At 40.1% G+C, this 16,909-nt stretch overlaps 1 protein-coding gene across 10 annotated transcripts in view; it reads right to left on the bottom strand.

Annotated features, from left to right (window-relative positions):
- Positions 1-16,242: 16,242 nt before the first annotated feature.
- Sgip1 (SH3GL interacting endocytic adaptor 1) overlaps positions 16,243-16,909 on the bottom strand; it is a 191,803-nt gene continuing 191,136 nt past the window's right edge. For all 10 annotated transcript variants that reach the window (XM_051188253.1, XM_051188254.1, XM_051188251.1 and 7 more), the window contains one exon: positions 16,243-16,290. In XM_051188253.1, the coding sequence (XP_051044210.1) occupies positions 16,268-16,290 (23 nt within the window). In that variant the 3' untranslated portion in view covers positions 16,243-16,267. The remainder of the gene's footprint in view (positions 16,291-16,909) is intronic.

Here is a 16,909-nt window from a genome sequence, read left to right as displayed (position 1 = left end):
ATTTCCTAAAGGACAATTTTGTGCCTAGGTATTCTTCTATGTCTTTGAGATATCATACCAGGAGATACAAAAGGCAATTAAGCTCCTTTGCCTCTACAGAACATATATTTTATTATTTTGAAATTTATTTATTATTATTGTCTATATGATGTGTGCTGAATAGCCAAATCCATTTTTATCCTTACCTGCCTCAGCAGAGTTTGGTATCCCCCCCCCTCTCTCTCTCTCTCTGTGTGTGTGTGTGTGTGCGTGTGCGTGTGTGTGTGTGTGTGTGTGCTTTGCTATCAGGATGGGTGCAGAAGTTGTTCTAAGTTATGCATCTCTGGTTTCAATGTGCTTGGACATCTCTTCCTACTCTGCTTGTGCCCTTTGGGTTTTCCTCTGGACACTGTCACATCTTTTGACTCTGTTTAAAACTGGCTTCCATTTTTATTGTTAACACACAACTCTCTCTCTATAAACATATATATTCTAGTCTATATTATTGTATAGTTTGTTAAAATACTACATGTTGAAGTTCTATTTATCAAGAACATTTTAGTTTTCCTCAGGTTTAGATTTTTATGTTGGGGTCTCATTTAAGATGACTTTCCCATAGGCATGGTGGTAGATAACTTTAATCCAAACACTAGGGAGGCTGAAGAGGAGGATTATGGATTCAAGGAAGTGCAGGGTGTAGTGTCGGTGGTGGTGTATGGCATGGACATCTTTGCTTCTGGAACAGACAGGCTTTCCTATGCTTTCTTCTAAGTGCTTTATAGTTTCCCATTTTCTGCTTCTCATCTGGATTACATCTGTGTAAGTGCTGCAAGGTACCAGATCAGCTTCATCTCCCTCCTCACATTAAGAGTGTCTTCTTCCAAAACAATGTCAGCTACAACAACTAAAACCCTCAAATGTTCAAGGCCATGGTGATGCATGCCTCTTTTCTCTGAGCTAAAGAGGCCAAAGGATGATGGTCACTGCAAATTTGGGCCAGCCTGGTCTACATAGTGAGTTAGAGGCTAGCCTGCCTTAAAAAGTATCATTTTTTTTTTACATTTATAGAAATAAATTGGGGTAAAGTACAGTCTCCTCTACTTAACCCATAGTTTCTCAAAGAAGCACAAGGGGCCATTGCATTTCACTAGGAAACATGACATTTCAGCTTCTCCAAGTCTCTCTCTCTGGGGTTAGGCTGTGTCTTAGCTTGATGCAAATGGCACTATCACACATGCTCCCTCTTTGGTCTTCTATCTTCTGGCGTTTCCCCTCAGGGATCAAAAGAAAGGATAGCCAGACCTCACTTCTGATGTGAGGACTCATAGGTTGGAATCCTAGAATAAATTCTTTCCATGTAAAATTCTTGTCCTCTGTCTGCCCAAGCAGGTTCCACAAAGGCCATAGGGGCAGGGCTTTCCAATTTGGTCATCCACTGAAATAAATTCCTAGCTGGCTATGAAGGAGTTCCCAAGTAGATCTCAGTTTGCTGGAACGATGAAGTTCTCTATACTCTACCCCTTTGGTACTTTTCTATGCCCAGTGTGTGGCACTATAACTGGCATGTACAAATGGCTTACTTTATCTTGGGTAAATAACTGAAGGGAGTCAGTATAGTGTGGCTGACCTGCTATGCTAGGTAACTTTAATACATTCTGGTGGAGAGTGGTGAGTGCACATAGTTTTTGTTCTATGAATCCCAGGAACTTAGGTTTGAGGCAAAAGAAAGACTCTGTAGTCTCCAACCTTCACCCAAACCCACAGTAGAACTATTGGCCTCTGAACTGACATGCTTGGATAGCATGTCACATTAGCCACAGAAAGAAACTTGACCTCGTGGTTTCTCTTTCCATTTTAAGGACTGGAGACAAGAGCATCTGTTCAAATGCTGTTCAATGTCTGCCAGAGGGTGGCTCTCCAGCAAGTAAAACACCATTGTGAATGCCTGCCTGGACTCATGAGTAGGAAACACAAGGTTTCCCAGAGGGGACAGGGGCGTTTATGTAAATTACACACAGATTGCTACTTTCTGTGCAATGAAAAATATTTGGCTAGTGAAGTCTTTTTTTTTTTTTTTTTTTTTTTTTTAATTTGTTAACCCTGTGGCCTTAGTCTCAACTTACTTGGGCCTGCCATTTCTTTATCTGATAACGGGGGTGATGCCCACACCTGTTGGGTAGAGGAGACGCTGACAATCATTTCTGGATGAGGTCAAATAGTGGGAACTTTGGAGTTTGTGGTCCTTAAGCTTTCCATTGCTGTGGCTTGTCTCTGCTGCTGTGGTCCCAAAGCCACTGGAGACACTGCTCTAAAAACAGTATTTATGGACAGCAGGATTTCTACCAATATTTGCATGCCACAAAATTGTGCTCATTTAAATTTTGATTTCAGGTACGGAATAAGCAACTCTAGATAGGAAACCATACCTAACCATGTTTCAGATTGTATTTGGCTCTTGGCCAGCCCTGGTACAAAGTTTCCTGGAAGCAGAATAGGGGCTGATGATAAGAACTCTGTAAGTGTTCACTGCTACCACTTCTCTCCTTATTAATTGTCTACATGGAAAGTCAAGTTCAGATTTTCCAACTGGGTGGGAAAGTCACATGCCAAAATTTGTGTTTTGGGGGGTGGGGTAAAGGGGCCCAGCTTAAGAGGTTTTATTTTGCTGCTGGGGGCATTGGAGTCCTTTTTGATACAAGCTACTCAGATAATTAATGACTTTATTACCAGCCTGGAGCAAATACACAACCTTAAATGATGCTTCATTTTTCTTTAATGAAACATAAAAATATATTATAAAAATATAATTTGAACAAAAAAGAGCCAATTCCGAAAACAAATGACAATGATTACATTGAATATACACTCAATCTTTCTTTTGCAACAAAGAAAGCACTTAAATATTTATTATTCCCAGGATGACAGTTAAGCTTCAGTCACAATGAAGAATACTGAAGACATAAAATTCAAGATGAAAGGGCAAACCATGCCGATCTTATACTATATCTCCAAATATGTCTACCAGAACCCTTTATTTTTGACTTCCTTCTCAGTGTGTCTACAGCTACAAAGACATGTAAATTTGTAGTATATCAAGGGAGCTATATGTGTGTGTGTGTGTGTGTGTGTGTGTATATATATATATATATATTTTTTTTTAAAGAAAACCTATCACTGTGTACATGTTTGTGAAGAAAGGAGAAAGCAGCATGAGAGACAGAAAGAGCTTCCATCTTAGCTTGAAGATGGATGTGGTCAAGGTTGGGTATTTAGTGAGCTTCCTGAAGGTGCCAGAAGGAAGAAAGCTGAAAGGTTCTTACAAGGAGTGGGGTTCCAGCCAACAGTGCTTGGGGCCAGATAGACCACTGAGAGAGAGAGAGAGTAGGGTGTGGCCAGAGGGCAACATGCCAGCAGAGGATGGTGCTGTGGGAATAGGCAGGCATCTGTGGCCCCTTGAGCCATACTCTGAATCAGCGATTGTATCCTTGCCATTGCAACAAGTTACTTGACCTGAAAGGCTCAGCTATTTCAGAGCAAAAGAGTAAGAATGAAGATGGCCTAGCAGGGTCAGTGTAAGAGAGAAAACGAGACAAATGTTCAGGTTCGGAATGCTCTTCAGGAGATGATTTATAAGACTGACATTTAGATTCAGAAAAAAAAAATTGTTTTTGAAAAAGATGCATCATTTTCAGACACATTGTTAGTATCAAATCATGTCTTCATGTGATAGCCACTAAGACTTCATAATCTTTCTACCAGTTGAAGACTCATATGAAGGAGAATCACCAATACCCTAAGAAATGTAGGTTGCAAAGAGATATGAGATAGCCCAGAGGCTAAAGACCCTTAGCGACAGTCTGATGACCTGAGTGTGATCCCAAAACACTCATGGTGCAAGGAGAGAACCATATCCTGAATGTTGTCCCTTGACTGCCACATACATGCCATGGTATGCCAGTTCCCTGTTCCAAATGAATGAATGAATGAATGAATGAATAAATAAATAAATAAATAAATAAAAATAAGTCTTTTTAGATGGCTTTCTACTCTGTTTTGGAAAAGGACAATGGAAGTGGGGGTGCTACTTTAGTCTTTGAATGAGGGAACTTTATTTTTTAAAGCCACGGGGGATATCCTGTCAAATTCTTACTTAAGTGGTCTTGATAAACAAGTAAGCTGCATGTAGGTGTGTAAAGCATTTTGATGGCTCGGATGGGAAGGACAGGGATTCTAGCATTCGAGAGCCAAAGAATCCTGTTACAGCTTGGATGGAAAGGTATTCTGGTACTTAGGATCCAAGGCATAACACAGGTCACAGTAAGTATAGCAGCTTACAGCCTGCTTCAGGGAAAGGCTTCCCCAGTGTATCAGCTCTGCTTGGGAAGGAGACGGTTTCCCTGTGAGGTTGTTGAAGTTGTTACAGTTCGGCTCCAGTCCCCGGGAGAGTGAAGTATAACAACTTTGCTTTGCCAAGGGAAGGTTTCCCTGGAGAAAAGTGTTAGAGCCCTGATCCGCTCTGCCAGGGTCGTCTCTGCCTCTTTGCTGCAGTGAAAGAAGGTCTCACCCAAACCTTATTCATGAGATTTATTGGGAGGGAAGAATCCAGGAGAGTGGCTGCCCTTTGCCAGTACGACAGAGGACAGCCAGGCAGCCTGAACAGCCACAAGCTAAACAGTCATGGGGTTTATATAGGGCTTCTTGGGGATGGAGTTTTCCCAGGGAGATTTCCAGGGTGGGGATTGGTCAGATTTCAGTCCCTGCACTTAGACTGGCTAGATCCCGTGCTCAGGGGTTGGTTGGTTTTCTGAACAGGTTTAGAGTCAGAGTTGGCTCTGGTTTCAGGACTAAATTATGTTTCTTTCACTGGTCTTTTTTAGCCTTTTAGCTCTAATTTTAGGACTAGGGTGTATCTTTCACTGGCTTTGATTCCAGGGACAAAGTGTGTTTCTTGGGCACTGGTTTCAGGGTCAGGGTGCATTTCTTTGGTTCTGATTGCAGGGCCAAAGTGTGTGTCTTTGGCTCTGCTGAGGGTATGTTTCTTTAGTTGGTCCTTTCCCCTTACAAGATAGACGATTATTTTTAAAGATACTTTAAAAAGAACATGCTTGGTGACTTGGGCCTGTAGCACCAGCAACTTGGGTGATGGAGTAGAGAATGGAAAGTTTAAAGCCTGCTGTTGGAACAGAGAGAACCCAAGGCCATTCTGAGCAATTTAGAAACTCTGTCTCAAACTAAAACATAAAAGGAGGGCTGGGGTATAGCTCAGTGGTAGAATGCTTACCTAGAATGCCAGAGGCTCTGGTTTAATCACCCTGCTCTAACTTTAATAGACGGTAGAACACTTGTAAAAGTTTAGAACTAGCAGCCAGTACAGCTGAAGATCAGAAGTAGGAATTAATCACTGTAGCATTCTTCCTTCTGACTCAGAGTGGGGTAGCTGTTTTGTTATACCCAATTTTCCCTAAGTAAAAGAGGGAGGTTGTGTTTGCAGTCTATGGACTTGTAGGCCTAAAGGTAGAATTGTAAGTAAGTATAGGTGTAAATTGAATCGCTTTGTTAATAAAAAGTTTCGGTTTTCTCAACCCTAATTAAGTATGGTCTATTCTGCAAATCACACTAACTCCTGCTTCCCAACCATGTTGTTAACACAAGGTGTCCTCAATCCTGTCTATTGTGTATGTTGATTGACCGCTATGTCAGGAATTTGTTTCATCTCCTTGCCAATAGTGGTCGAAATGGAATGCCATGGGAATAATAAAGAGGGATTCATCTTTTTAGGAGTGCAAATGCCACAAAAGATCCAAGAAAGTATTTAGGATCTATAACTTACTAACTATACTGTTGAGAACCAAGTAGAGAATTATTATACGGTGAAAAAAATTAAAAAAAAGAAAGAAAACAATTTGAAAGTGTCCAACAATTTGGGGATGATTAACTGACCCTGCTTTCAAATTCACAAAATATTTTATAGTTATTTAAGAGCATATGGACAAAGAATGAAAACATAGTACAAAATTCGTATTAAATAGTTGCTATGTTTATGTACATACTGATTACAAAATGTGCAAACTGTGAAGTTTTATAATATTGGGGAGAATATAAGAGACTTGTAAGGGCAGCTGGTCTGCAGTACAGGTGGTTTTGTTTTGCTAGATAGTTTCCAAAGCAGTAAATGTACTGCTAGGATCAATATAAGCTTTCTCTTCCAAAGACCAAGGTAGCATTGTGTTTGCCTATCCATTGACCCCCTTCCATCCCCAGGAAGATGTTTTGAATCTTGGTAAACATCACTCATAGCTACAGGAACTAGATATCTAGGTACTCACTGTTTGGAACGCCAATGACCTTCCTTCTGTCGGAACTCATGATTTCTTGTTCTGTTCTTCAGTGCAGGAAACTGTTTACCTTTAGCCAAGGCTGACATCATAACACACTCTAAGAAAAATAATTTTTAGAAAAAGAAAAGCTATGAAAATCTTTTAGTTTTTGTGGTTAAAACACCCCAGGTGGAGGACCCAGATGCTTGTGTGACCCCTTTGAATAGGGACTGAGGTTTTCTGAGAGCAATAATATGTAGTGTAAGTAGATATTTTGTTGTGCCAATACAACTAGGAATAGTACTTTTAAAAAATGCAATAGTGTAGTTAATTCACACAAACAGACACTACTCTGTGGTCAAAATGCTTAACCGATGGATAGGGAGAAAGACACCGTGGAAAGTTGGGAGTCTGTAGAAAGATGCTGTCCTGCACCTGATTTTATTATTGCTCTGCATCTAATCTTGATGTAAGTTTCTGAGTTAATTTTTGCTTTTATGGTTGTGGAGGGAAATGTGGTGCGGGGGTGTGTGCTTGGAAGAAATAGACAGATTGGAGAGGTGTCACGGGGAGAACCCAGTTCCACAGAGAGTTAAGTGGATTCCCATTTGTGTAGGCTACCAGTCTGCTGTAAAATCTGGCCACATTCTTCAATGTTAAACCTCCGAGGTTGGGGGTGGGGGTGGGGGAGTCATAACAAACAGAGCTATGAGATCAATCATGGCCTAAAGTAAACTCAAAAAAGGAACCAGAGGAGAGTTAGCGCTGCAGTTTTTAACTTAGTTTCCCTGCTGGTCAGAACTCTTTAGTTCCCCATCAGAAAGTCAGAGCACCATGGTGTCTTCCTACACATGCGCACTAAAGAAGCTGTACACACAAGACCCCAGCTTGTTGCTTTGTGGTTTTGACACTCTTTGGGAGCTTTTCTAAAAATCATAGGAAGAAATTTGCTAAGAAGAAAGATCTGTAATTTGGGCGGAAAAAAAATAAAGGTCAACTTACTCCATGAATATGCCATCTATCTCATAAATATTCATAAACTTTAAATTCCACTACGACTAGCCCACTGAGCTGCTGCTACCCCTTCAGTATCCTGTGCCTGTCTCTTTTTGGAGTATTTGCTTTACTCTAGCACAAACATCCAATAGACTCCCGTTTAAAGCGTGATTCCACTGATCCTTCCCTTCCAGAAAATGTGAGTGTGCTTGCTAGTTCCAGAGAATTAGCTGCTCCCAACTGTGCTTGCAGGCATGCTGCGCTCCCTAGAGAGACCCCGGTTGGAACTGAGAAGTCCCAGCGGTGCAGGAGTAGGGGAGACCGCTGGCGACTAGCGAGTTCCTGCTAGATGAGTTGAGCATCACCCTTTGAAGGCCAAACTTGGGACCACTTTTTCTAGTTTTGTTTAGCTGGGTGCAAAGATGGCCGTTTCCCCACAAAAGTTCCTCCCTTCCCAGCCTCCTTTCCTGAACCCTCTGTCCCCAAGCACCTGCACTGACCTGCTGCTGTGAGCTGGTGGGCAGGCAGGATCACCTGGACCTGGGATCGTACTCAGTGGAGCTGCAGAAAACCGTCTGCTGCCTCCAGCCTCGCTTGGTCTTGCAGTTGTGGTGGACACCCAGGCCGTCTCCAGGGTGACCTCCTCAAACATTGCCCAGGCCGCCCCTCCCAGGCTCGGTGGGCCTTGGAGCAATTCTAGACTTAGACATCTCATCGTCACTGTCTCCCGCAGCCTTCCCTACCCTGCTGCCTTGTGGGGATGCCACGATCTGACTGTGAAGATGCTTCCCCAGAGCCCCTCATCGTGTTTCTCTATCTGGGGATGTGAGGGGGCACCAGTGGGAAACATGGAAGTTTTCCAGGACATCACATCTAAGATGTAAAGACAAAGAAGCTGCCCATCTCCTCCCTCACCCCGCCCCCAGTCCTGCCTGGACTGCTGACAGATGCTATGCAGAGGTTCAGTTATTCCGTTGTTCCAACAACTATGCCACGAAATGGTTGCTCTATCTGTACAGAAGCAGCGAACTGAAAACCGTGATATAAGCACCCAGGGCACACGGAGTACAGGGGCTTTAAACTCCGCTGTTACAGGAGCAGGCTGCACTAGCTCCTTTGTGGACTCTTTCCAGACTGCTGAAGCTTAAGAAGTTTGGAGTTCATCTGCTTGGGGTCGAGAGCCCACCTTCTTTCAGCCCTGCCATAGTGGACCCCCTCTGAATGAAGAGACACCATCCACAGCGCACAACCTACAACGAATCCTCTCCTGGTCCACAGAAACCAGGGTGATAATTGAGCATCCGGATTCCAGTGGAGTGTTCAAAGAGCCCTCAAGCCCATCCCAACCCCTGTTTGCACAAAGCCAAGAGCAGGAAAGAATTGCTCTTGACTATTAACAACTAGGTAGAACGATTCAGTGATCAATAGCCAGCTACCTCCTTTAATCTGCTCAATGATCCGATAGAGCAGAGACCCTATTACTCTCCATTTTATTTTAGTTTTATGAGGATATTGAGAACTATGATGTAACCTGCTCAGGTCTCTAGTCAAATTATGGAACTGAATTCGTCCCACTAGAAAGCTCTCGACTTTGCCAGACAAGTGGGTCCCACCATCCTCTCCCTTAGTCATGTAATTATGTTTTTCGAAAATGTAGCTCAACTTTTAAGATGCAGGAAATAAAAGGTTCACAGGCTAGTCTATTTTCACATTTTTCATTTATTTTCCAGAAAAAAAAATCACATTTCAATAACAATTCACTCACATTAAACTGCATTTTGAGATGGGAACCCTATTTGCAGTAATGCATCATGATGAGTAATTGCATATTCGAGGTTTTTGTGAGATGGGTGACTGGAAGAATTATGAAGAAAATAATATTTATAAAAATCACGTTACAAAAAGTGATATCCACACTTTTACTAACTCATAAGGTGAGTGACGTGAAGACGGTCTCATGATTATATTCAGTCTGTCCAGCCACGTTCCTGTCACCCTTGCCCAGCAGAGAGCTCACAGCTGTTCTCCAAAGGAGCAAATATCTGCTGCTTTGCTGGGCTGGCAACAGGAAGCATAAAGCTGCACTGCAGATTAGGCAGTAAGGGTCAGAGAACACGGTAGGGGAAAAGACGAGACATTGACTTTGTCGACTAAATTTAAAATATACCTTGAGTATTTGAACGCACAGTTTCTTCTGTAAATATTTTATGCCAGAGATGTTTCATGTGATGATATAAAGAGAGTCAGTGTACTTTTGCTACATGGATCACAGGTAATTTGAAATAAAGGCCACTACCAGGTCAAAGTACACACCATTGAATACCTTTTTACCCAACTGGATGCATTGCATTGTAGTCAGAAACACAGTAAAAATTCTCTGTGATGCCTTTCCGAGTTTCTTACTGTTAAAGAAGAGTAAAACACCAATGGCTTACACTGCCACTTAGTGGAGATGATGATTCAAACTGACCGTTTCATTCAGACAGGCTTCGCCCTACACAAGTGAAAAACTGAGGAGAAATCTCACTTGAAACACAACAGTGTTCAAGCAAACCCAAATCAGGAAACCCTGCCTGGCACGCAGGGTAGCGCCACTGGTACTAGAGGGTCACCATTACAGCTCTTGCTGGTTTCCGAACATAAGTATTCAACATCAATTTTCCAGTTCCCTTCGACTGAGATAAGGGGCAGAGTGGGGTGGGGTGGGTGGGAGAAGGATGCAGGAGGATGAGGGCGGAGAGAGATAGAGTGGCACCAATCTCTTTCATGCATAATCCTTTAAAAAAAGCAGTAATCAAACACCAACCCTTGGAATCCATGAAGCTTTAAGAACTGTCATTCTAGGAACTCTTAAGAAAAATACCAGGTTTTAGATCTTCTGAGATAATCATTTGGTATATTAGTTTAAATAGCTTAAGGTGATGGTGAATACATTCAACATTCATTTTGCCAGAAAATAAATCAACAAGGTAATGGAAGTTCAATGAGTCAGATGGCATTAATATATGCATGATATTTTCAGTCTGTGAAGCAGGAAACTTATGGAGAGTTGTGGCTATCAGCCAGTGATTCACAGAATCTGAATGGACTAAAGGGCAAAGTACATTCAGAAAACGACAGAATGTTATTTCTGTCTGGTACAAACAATTTTAAATAAAGGAACATTTTATATTTGATTTTATGTAAGAGAATGATTTTCAATAAAAAAAAAATAGAGAAAGAGAGAAAGGACCCTAAATACTCAGGTTAGCCTTCTGACCATGCTGAGAAAAGAGTGCACTGCTCTTGGCCTTAAAGAAAATGTATTCATAGAATTCAAAAATTTATGTTAAAATACTATCAGCATCACTGAAAAATGATTTGGTTTCTTGAAGTTGTTTAGTTAAATATAACTGAAAAGTCATCACTAGCGTTAATTCGGAACCTCTTCAACAAGCAGGGGCTTGAACTGCTGGTCATAGGTTCAGATCTTAAAAAAATTAACAATATTTCCATGTTGATCTAAGAGTTCTTTAGACAACAAAGTTAAAATTCACCAAAAGACACTAGTGAACAAAGATAATAATTCACTTCCAATGGCCAAAATTACCTTAAAGCTACAATCTTAGCCTAACCTTCCTTCTTGTATGATTTGATTTACACACCCTTCAGTGGAGCTGTGAATTGGAATTAAAAGGAAAGCTCCCTAATGTTTTTCTAGGTATTTGTATAAATAAAAATACCCCTTTCCCAGTTTGGTGACATTCTAAGTTTCATGAAGACCATGCCAGTTATTGCCCATATCTGAAGAGTGACAATTGTGGTATAGGACCACATATTTCGGAACACAGTGAATGCTTGCTTGTGCTAGTAAACCAAACATGATTTGGAAAACACCAGTGGTGAATGCAGTTCAAATATACTGTACTTTCCTTCCTTCAAAATAGCATTAAGGGTCACTGTAATTTGTATTGGTTTAACACTATTTTTTTTAAAATGAGGCTAAAGATGTATTTAGCAAGGCAATGTACGCCAGGAATAAAGAAAGGAAATCAGAAGTTAAGAGAATAAATTATCATACGAATGACACATGTCAACAAGCTGTCTTTTTCATGCTGCACTGCCCACTTAGGAGAGAAAGCAGAAAATAAACCTGTGACCAATCAAAAAGGCCAGCCTTACTCATCATCTCAACTGATCCTAAAACCTGACAGTCCTTCAAGAAGGAATTTTATTTCAATTGGATCCTAACAATGCAATTCTGCCTTGCTGGAGATAACACAGCCCCAGAGTTGTGATGGCTGAGAACATCCAGTGCTTTCTCTTTGTTTCTGTTTAATGTTTGGAGACATAAGGGATGCTCTCCTGTCTCACTTCTCCTCGTTGTTCTGTGGTTTAACATGAAACATGAGAGAAGCCATATTTAATTCATTAGAGAGAGAATGGCTTTCTCCATTGTTTGCCAAATGAACATATGAAGCCAACACAACATAAAACAGCAGGCTAAAGGAGTAGGGAAAGTCCAACATAGCTCAAGAGAGAAATTTGCGTAGTGAGCACAATAGAGAGGTTCATCAGAAGAGTCTCCTTAATTGGTGTTACTTGGTCTGATTTATTTATTTATAGGAACAATTTGACTCATTGGTTGGTGAGAACACCCTGGGGGCTTCACGAGAATATCACATTTCCTTATGTTACATTTATTCTGAGCCCTCTTTGATATTGCTGAAAATCTTGCTTTCAATTTTTAGTAGCTGCCAAACAGAAAAAGTACACATTTTGACTGACCATGATTCTGGGGGAAGAAAAAGCTCTCTCTCTCTCTCTCTCTCTCTCTCTCTCTCTCACACACACACACACACACACACACAAACTCACCCTTACCTCTCTAGTGGATATTTGCATATTTTACTATCATTCTACATTCATTTACATCCTGTAATTGCTTTGAGAAAAGGCAAAAATCATAGCAAAAATTGGTAAAATTCTTTTTGTAATGAGAATCTATGAAGCAAAGCCAGTTTTCAGGCCAGTGGTCTGAGTGTCCCTTGCAGCTAGTATTAGACTGAATTGGGGGAAAACACTGGACAAATGGAATTAGTTTTGAAATTAATAACACATAAGTGTGCTATAATGTGTACAGTAAAAAGGGCCCTAGTGATGTATCAGGCCATGATGCTCAGATTTGGAATGCTTATCAATAAACATATCCCCAGGTTCCATCCCTAGAGATTTATAAAAGACTTGCTTTTACCCATTGCAGTCTGTTTGGTTCTGAGACTATACCAGGGCCCCAATTTAGATGATACTCTTCTACTGTATGGAAACAAGGTGTCCCACATGCCATCCTCTGAGAGACCTCATTTCTTTTAAAATAACATCCTATCAGGTCCACCCATCTGTAATCCTTTCCATGCAAACTTTTCACAGTGTCTTTTATCTTGACATTCAACTTGATTACTCCCCCCAAACGACCTAAATTAAATAGCAAGGTACTTGTTCTGTTGTCGAGTTAATTGGGGTCCTTTGAGTCCTGGGGAGTCACTTTTGGGAAATTAATCAGCCTAAGTAAGCCTCAAAACCATTATTGTGAAAACATGGACTGAAAAGCATTTTTACCATTTTTTAAAAAAATAGATGTTGAATGAAGAGCTATCTAGTGGCTGACCACTGGGGAACACTTGCTGTACAGCTATGTTTACTGTGTAGCAATTAACCACTGTGAATACACATGTTCCTACAGTCTTGAAAGGTGTTTTACTTGGGTGAAGTAGAGCTGTCAGTCTCCAGAGTCAGAAGATACTTTGGAGTCCTTTACATATGATGAGGCTACATCTTAGCATCTGGAGAAGCCCCTCAGTGCTGGGCAACACTTTGCTTTATAGGATTCCCGGCACAATTTTATTAGAAAAATAAAAGTTTCACTAAGAAAAGCTTGAAAACTTGCATCCTAAAGGTGAGAAGAGGGCGGGGCTCATCTGAGTTCAAACAGCAGGCATCAATGGTCGAGTGAAGGTAGGCAGGCTTCCTTCAAAAGGAGGATTGAAAGTGGAAATATGCATAACTATGGGTCTGATGCTTTGCGGACTGGGAGTGAGAAGAAGTCTATACAATAGTCAAAAAGCACTCTTGTCTGCCCTTTTCCAGTCACTCGAAACCCTTTGCACATGGGCAATCTTCCTTTATTGGTAAACTGTGTCCCAAATATCACACAGGGAGTTGTCATTTTAGCAGGTATATCACCTAAAGTAGTAAATTAGTAGTTGAAAGGTCCACTTATGATAAAATTCAGACTAATTTAAACAATAATTTATTTTTTTAAATTTCATAAAAATAAGGGATTTATTTGAAGAGGAAAACATACTTTCCATGTCACCAAAATAAAACATTCAGACTTTCTACCAGCTTTAAAAATCAGAGTGTTTAGGAAACAGCTCTCTGGTTTGTTTCCTAAGAACTTGGTCTTATTTTAGCTTACTGTCCTGCAAACCATCTAGCTATGATCTAACCCATTGTGTTTAGACAAAAGGGAACCTGACTGAACATTGATGACTGAAACCTTGCCTCAATTAGGACCATGTCTCAGAACACAAATCCCTACCCCACAGTGCTACAGATACAGCTCTGAGAGGAGAGGAAAGCCTACAGAAAACCAGTCAGAGCACCGGCGTCTCCATCCCCGGTATGGGCATATGCTATTTGACCAGTTTCTGAACCGGAAGGCACTACCCATTTCTCCACTGAAGCTCTCATTACTCAAGTTTTAATTTTGAGATCACTAACTGCCATTCCATCTCACAAAAGTCAATTAAGGAACAACAGGATTTCTTCATAGTTTTGATTTTGATTCCTGGAAACATTTGAATAATGTTAGAGACTGTTCTAATCTCTATCTTTAATTACATTTTTACAATATCAATAAAATTCTTCTTTGGAAAGAAACACCATGAATGTAAGGACCAATTCATTCTAAAGCTATATAAAATAAGATAAAGAGAAGACGTGAGAAACAGTAATATTTACACATTTTAATATGCTTTTGTATTAATTTTCAGTATTTCTCCATGGATTGACTACTTAAAAACATTGTATAATCACATTTTAGATAAGTTTCATCTTCCTGCTTCTTATTCTCCATTGGCTTAAGTTTTCATTTCCCCATGTTCCATGAGATTTGTTTTACATTTTATTTCTCTATTTTGGTTTCAAAACCAAACTTATTATGAACAAATTAGTTTGTTGTTAAAAAAAAAAAAAGAAAAGAAAAAGGAAGAATGAAGAAAGAAAAAGAAAAAGCCCTTCAAAGCCAGGCTGCTTTGGGGAACTGGGCAAGAGTCTGTTTTAAACAGTAGGAATTATTCCCAGGTGGATCATCTTGGACATTCGTTTGGTAGCAAGCATTGATTGAAGAGAACACAGATTAATGTGCAAGGCTACCAACAATCTCATTGTTGAAGCAAGACTTAAAAATTTAGTCTGATTCTAGAATTGAAAGGAGCTGAATTCAGATCTGTGTCAAGTTTGAGTGAATTCAGAACGAAAGTCAGCATCGAATGCTACACACCCTCAAGTCAATTGCAGTTATTTAATGGGATAGCCTCGAACAGGAATTGTTTTCTGTTGAAAATAACTTGTGACTTACTGGAAGACTTCATCTTTAGACCTCACAGGACAATGCTCCAATTTCCATCCTGTGGGGCCACCCTGCTCCCCACCCCAGAACTGTGGGATTTATTGAGTTGCAATGCCACTGCCATGACTCTGCTTTCCATTCCCCAAGAACGGCAAAGATTCATACTTTTATATGATGAATCTTAAAATCATTCAAAAATATTCATAGGACAACAAGGTAAATAGAATTTCATTTATAAAGCGTATTTCTGCCTTCCCCAGAGACGTAAATGTAAATGATAAGTTTAAAATTCTCCTTTTGAATCAAAATAGGGAACTATTTGAACTATTTTTTTTTTCTTTTCCCTCTAAGGTCCTTACTCTCAGTGTTTGGATTCTTGTAAGTAAAGAGGAAACAGGGTACTCCTGGCTGCTGGTTGAGAAAGGTCCCTCTGCTCTGAGCAATTGTGCAAAAAGTATAAACCAGTTCGGCTACAGAAAATCTTCAAACTTTAAGAATTATGTTGGCTTTGATCTGATGGTTTAACAATCTCCACATTTGCTAAACTGCAAAGAAGGGAATTGGGGTCAGGTAAAATTTCAACATCCTCTGCACTCTTGGATATAATTTAATATACTTAAACTTTAAATATGAATTGCTTTTCCCTTTTTACACAAGTTATAAAAATAAGAGGCCCTGTTTACACAGTTTGCATTTTTATGAAATTTGCAGTTTGAAAAAAAAGCTTTTTAAAAAGTGGTAATTAATGCTTCTCTTTGAATATGCTGTAACTTTAGAATCTTTTTTTTTTTTTCTGAAATAGTTTCTGGATTTAACCCACTAACCTGAAGCTAGAAGTTTTCTTTAGCACTAGAGGAAAACATAGTAAGGAGTGAAGAAAAGTAAATTTTTTTTTCTTCTGGTTCCATTTAAGGTTCTTGATGTGTGGCAACCCCCTTTATAATAACTATCAACATTATATTTAAATTTTATATATTGACAAAATGCACTCTATCTCTGTAAGCATTGTGCCATTCAACAGTACTACTATTAAATTTACATACCACAATTTAAATTACATCCGTTTCAGGAATGGAAAATACTAAAACTCAAGTGTCTAAGTGCCTTACTGGAATGAAGGTACAGTTTACAAATACAATAATTACATTTTAAAACCATTAACAATATTACACCTAGAAGTAAATACTGTAGAACTGATCATCATAGTACTGTGTGTGGGAAATCACTACTGAAAGCCAGGACCCTCCAGTAGGTAGAACAACACCAAGTATAGATAGTGGTTTCATCAAACCAGATTAGAACCCATCTCTCATACAACAGTTCTCCAGGTCATGGATCTTCCAAATCCTTGCATGAGATTTTATTAGTTATCTGCCAAGTATTTTCCTGCAAAGCAAAATCACAAATCAAAATGTTATCGGTAGGCTCAATGGTATGATGATCTAGTCTATTCCTCCTGCCCTGCCCCTCAGAACCGAACACTGCATGTTTGGGGTGCTGTACTCCTATGAAGAAGTTTTCAGGTTTCTTAGTTCTGCACATCAAGGGTCACCATTGCTGCTTTTGTAGACAGTTTGATGAACATGCTGGATCCTGCCCAGGTGGATCTGGGATTTGTCTCTGAGTATGGGAAGCTGTTCATATTTATTTCTGACTTAGTTCATTTGAGAGGGAAAGGAGTAAAATTAATAATTACATCAGAATAGCAGGTGTAAAAAACCAGGACTCAGAGACAGAGGAAGGGGGGGCAGTGGTAATATGGTTGTATCATGTGTGGAAGACTCTGGGTTTACCCCAGCAAGCCACTGACATGGGCAATCACTGTATTATCAGGGAGGCCTGGCTCTCCATCAAAATTCTATTATTTGTGCCATGCTCAATTCCTGGGCAAACAGTGTGTATCTGTAGACTAGATGTTTTAATTTCACCCCACGTCTCTCGTATTCTTTCTTTCATTGAGCGACAGTATATATGTGAGTATATACTCACCTTGGCAGATGTATGG

The sequence above is a fragment of the Phodopus roborovskii genome, unplaced genomic scaffold (assembly GCF_943737965.1).
Source record: "Phodopus roborovskii unplaced genomic scaffold, PHOROB, whole genome shotgun sequence".
In the NCBI taxonomy this organism is placed as follows: Eukaryota; Metazoa; Chordata; class Mammalia; order Rodentia; family Cricetidae; genus Phodopus; species Phodopus roborovskii.
The sequence above is the reverse complement of the archived record's forward strand: the minus strand, read 5'-3'. Positions and strand labels throughout refer to the sequence as shown.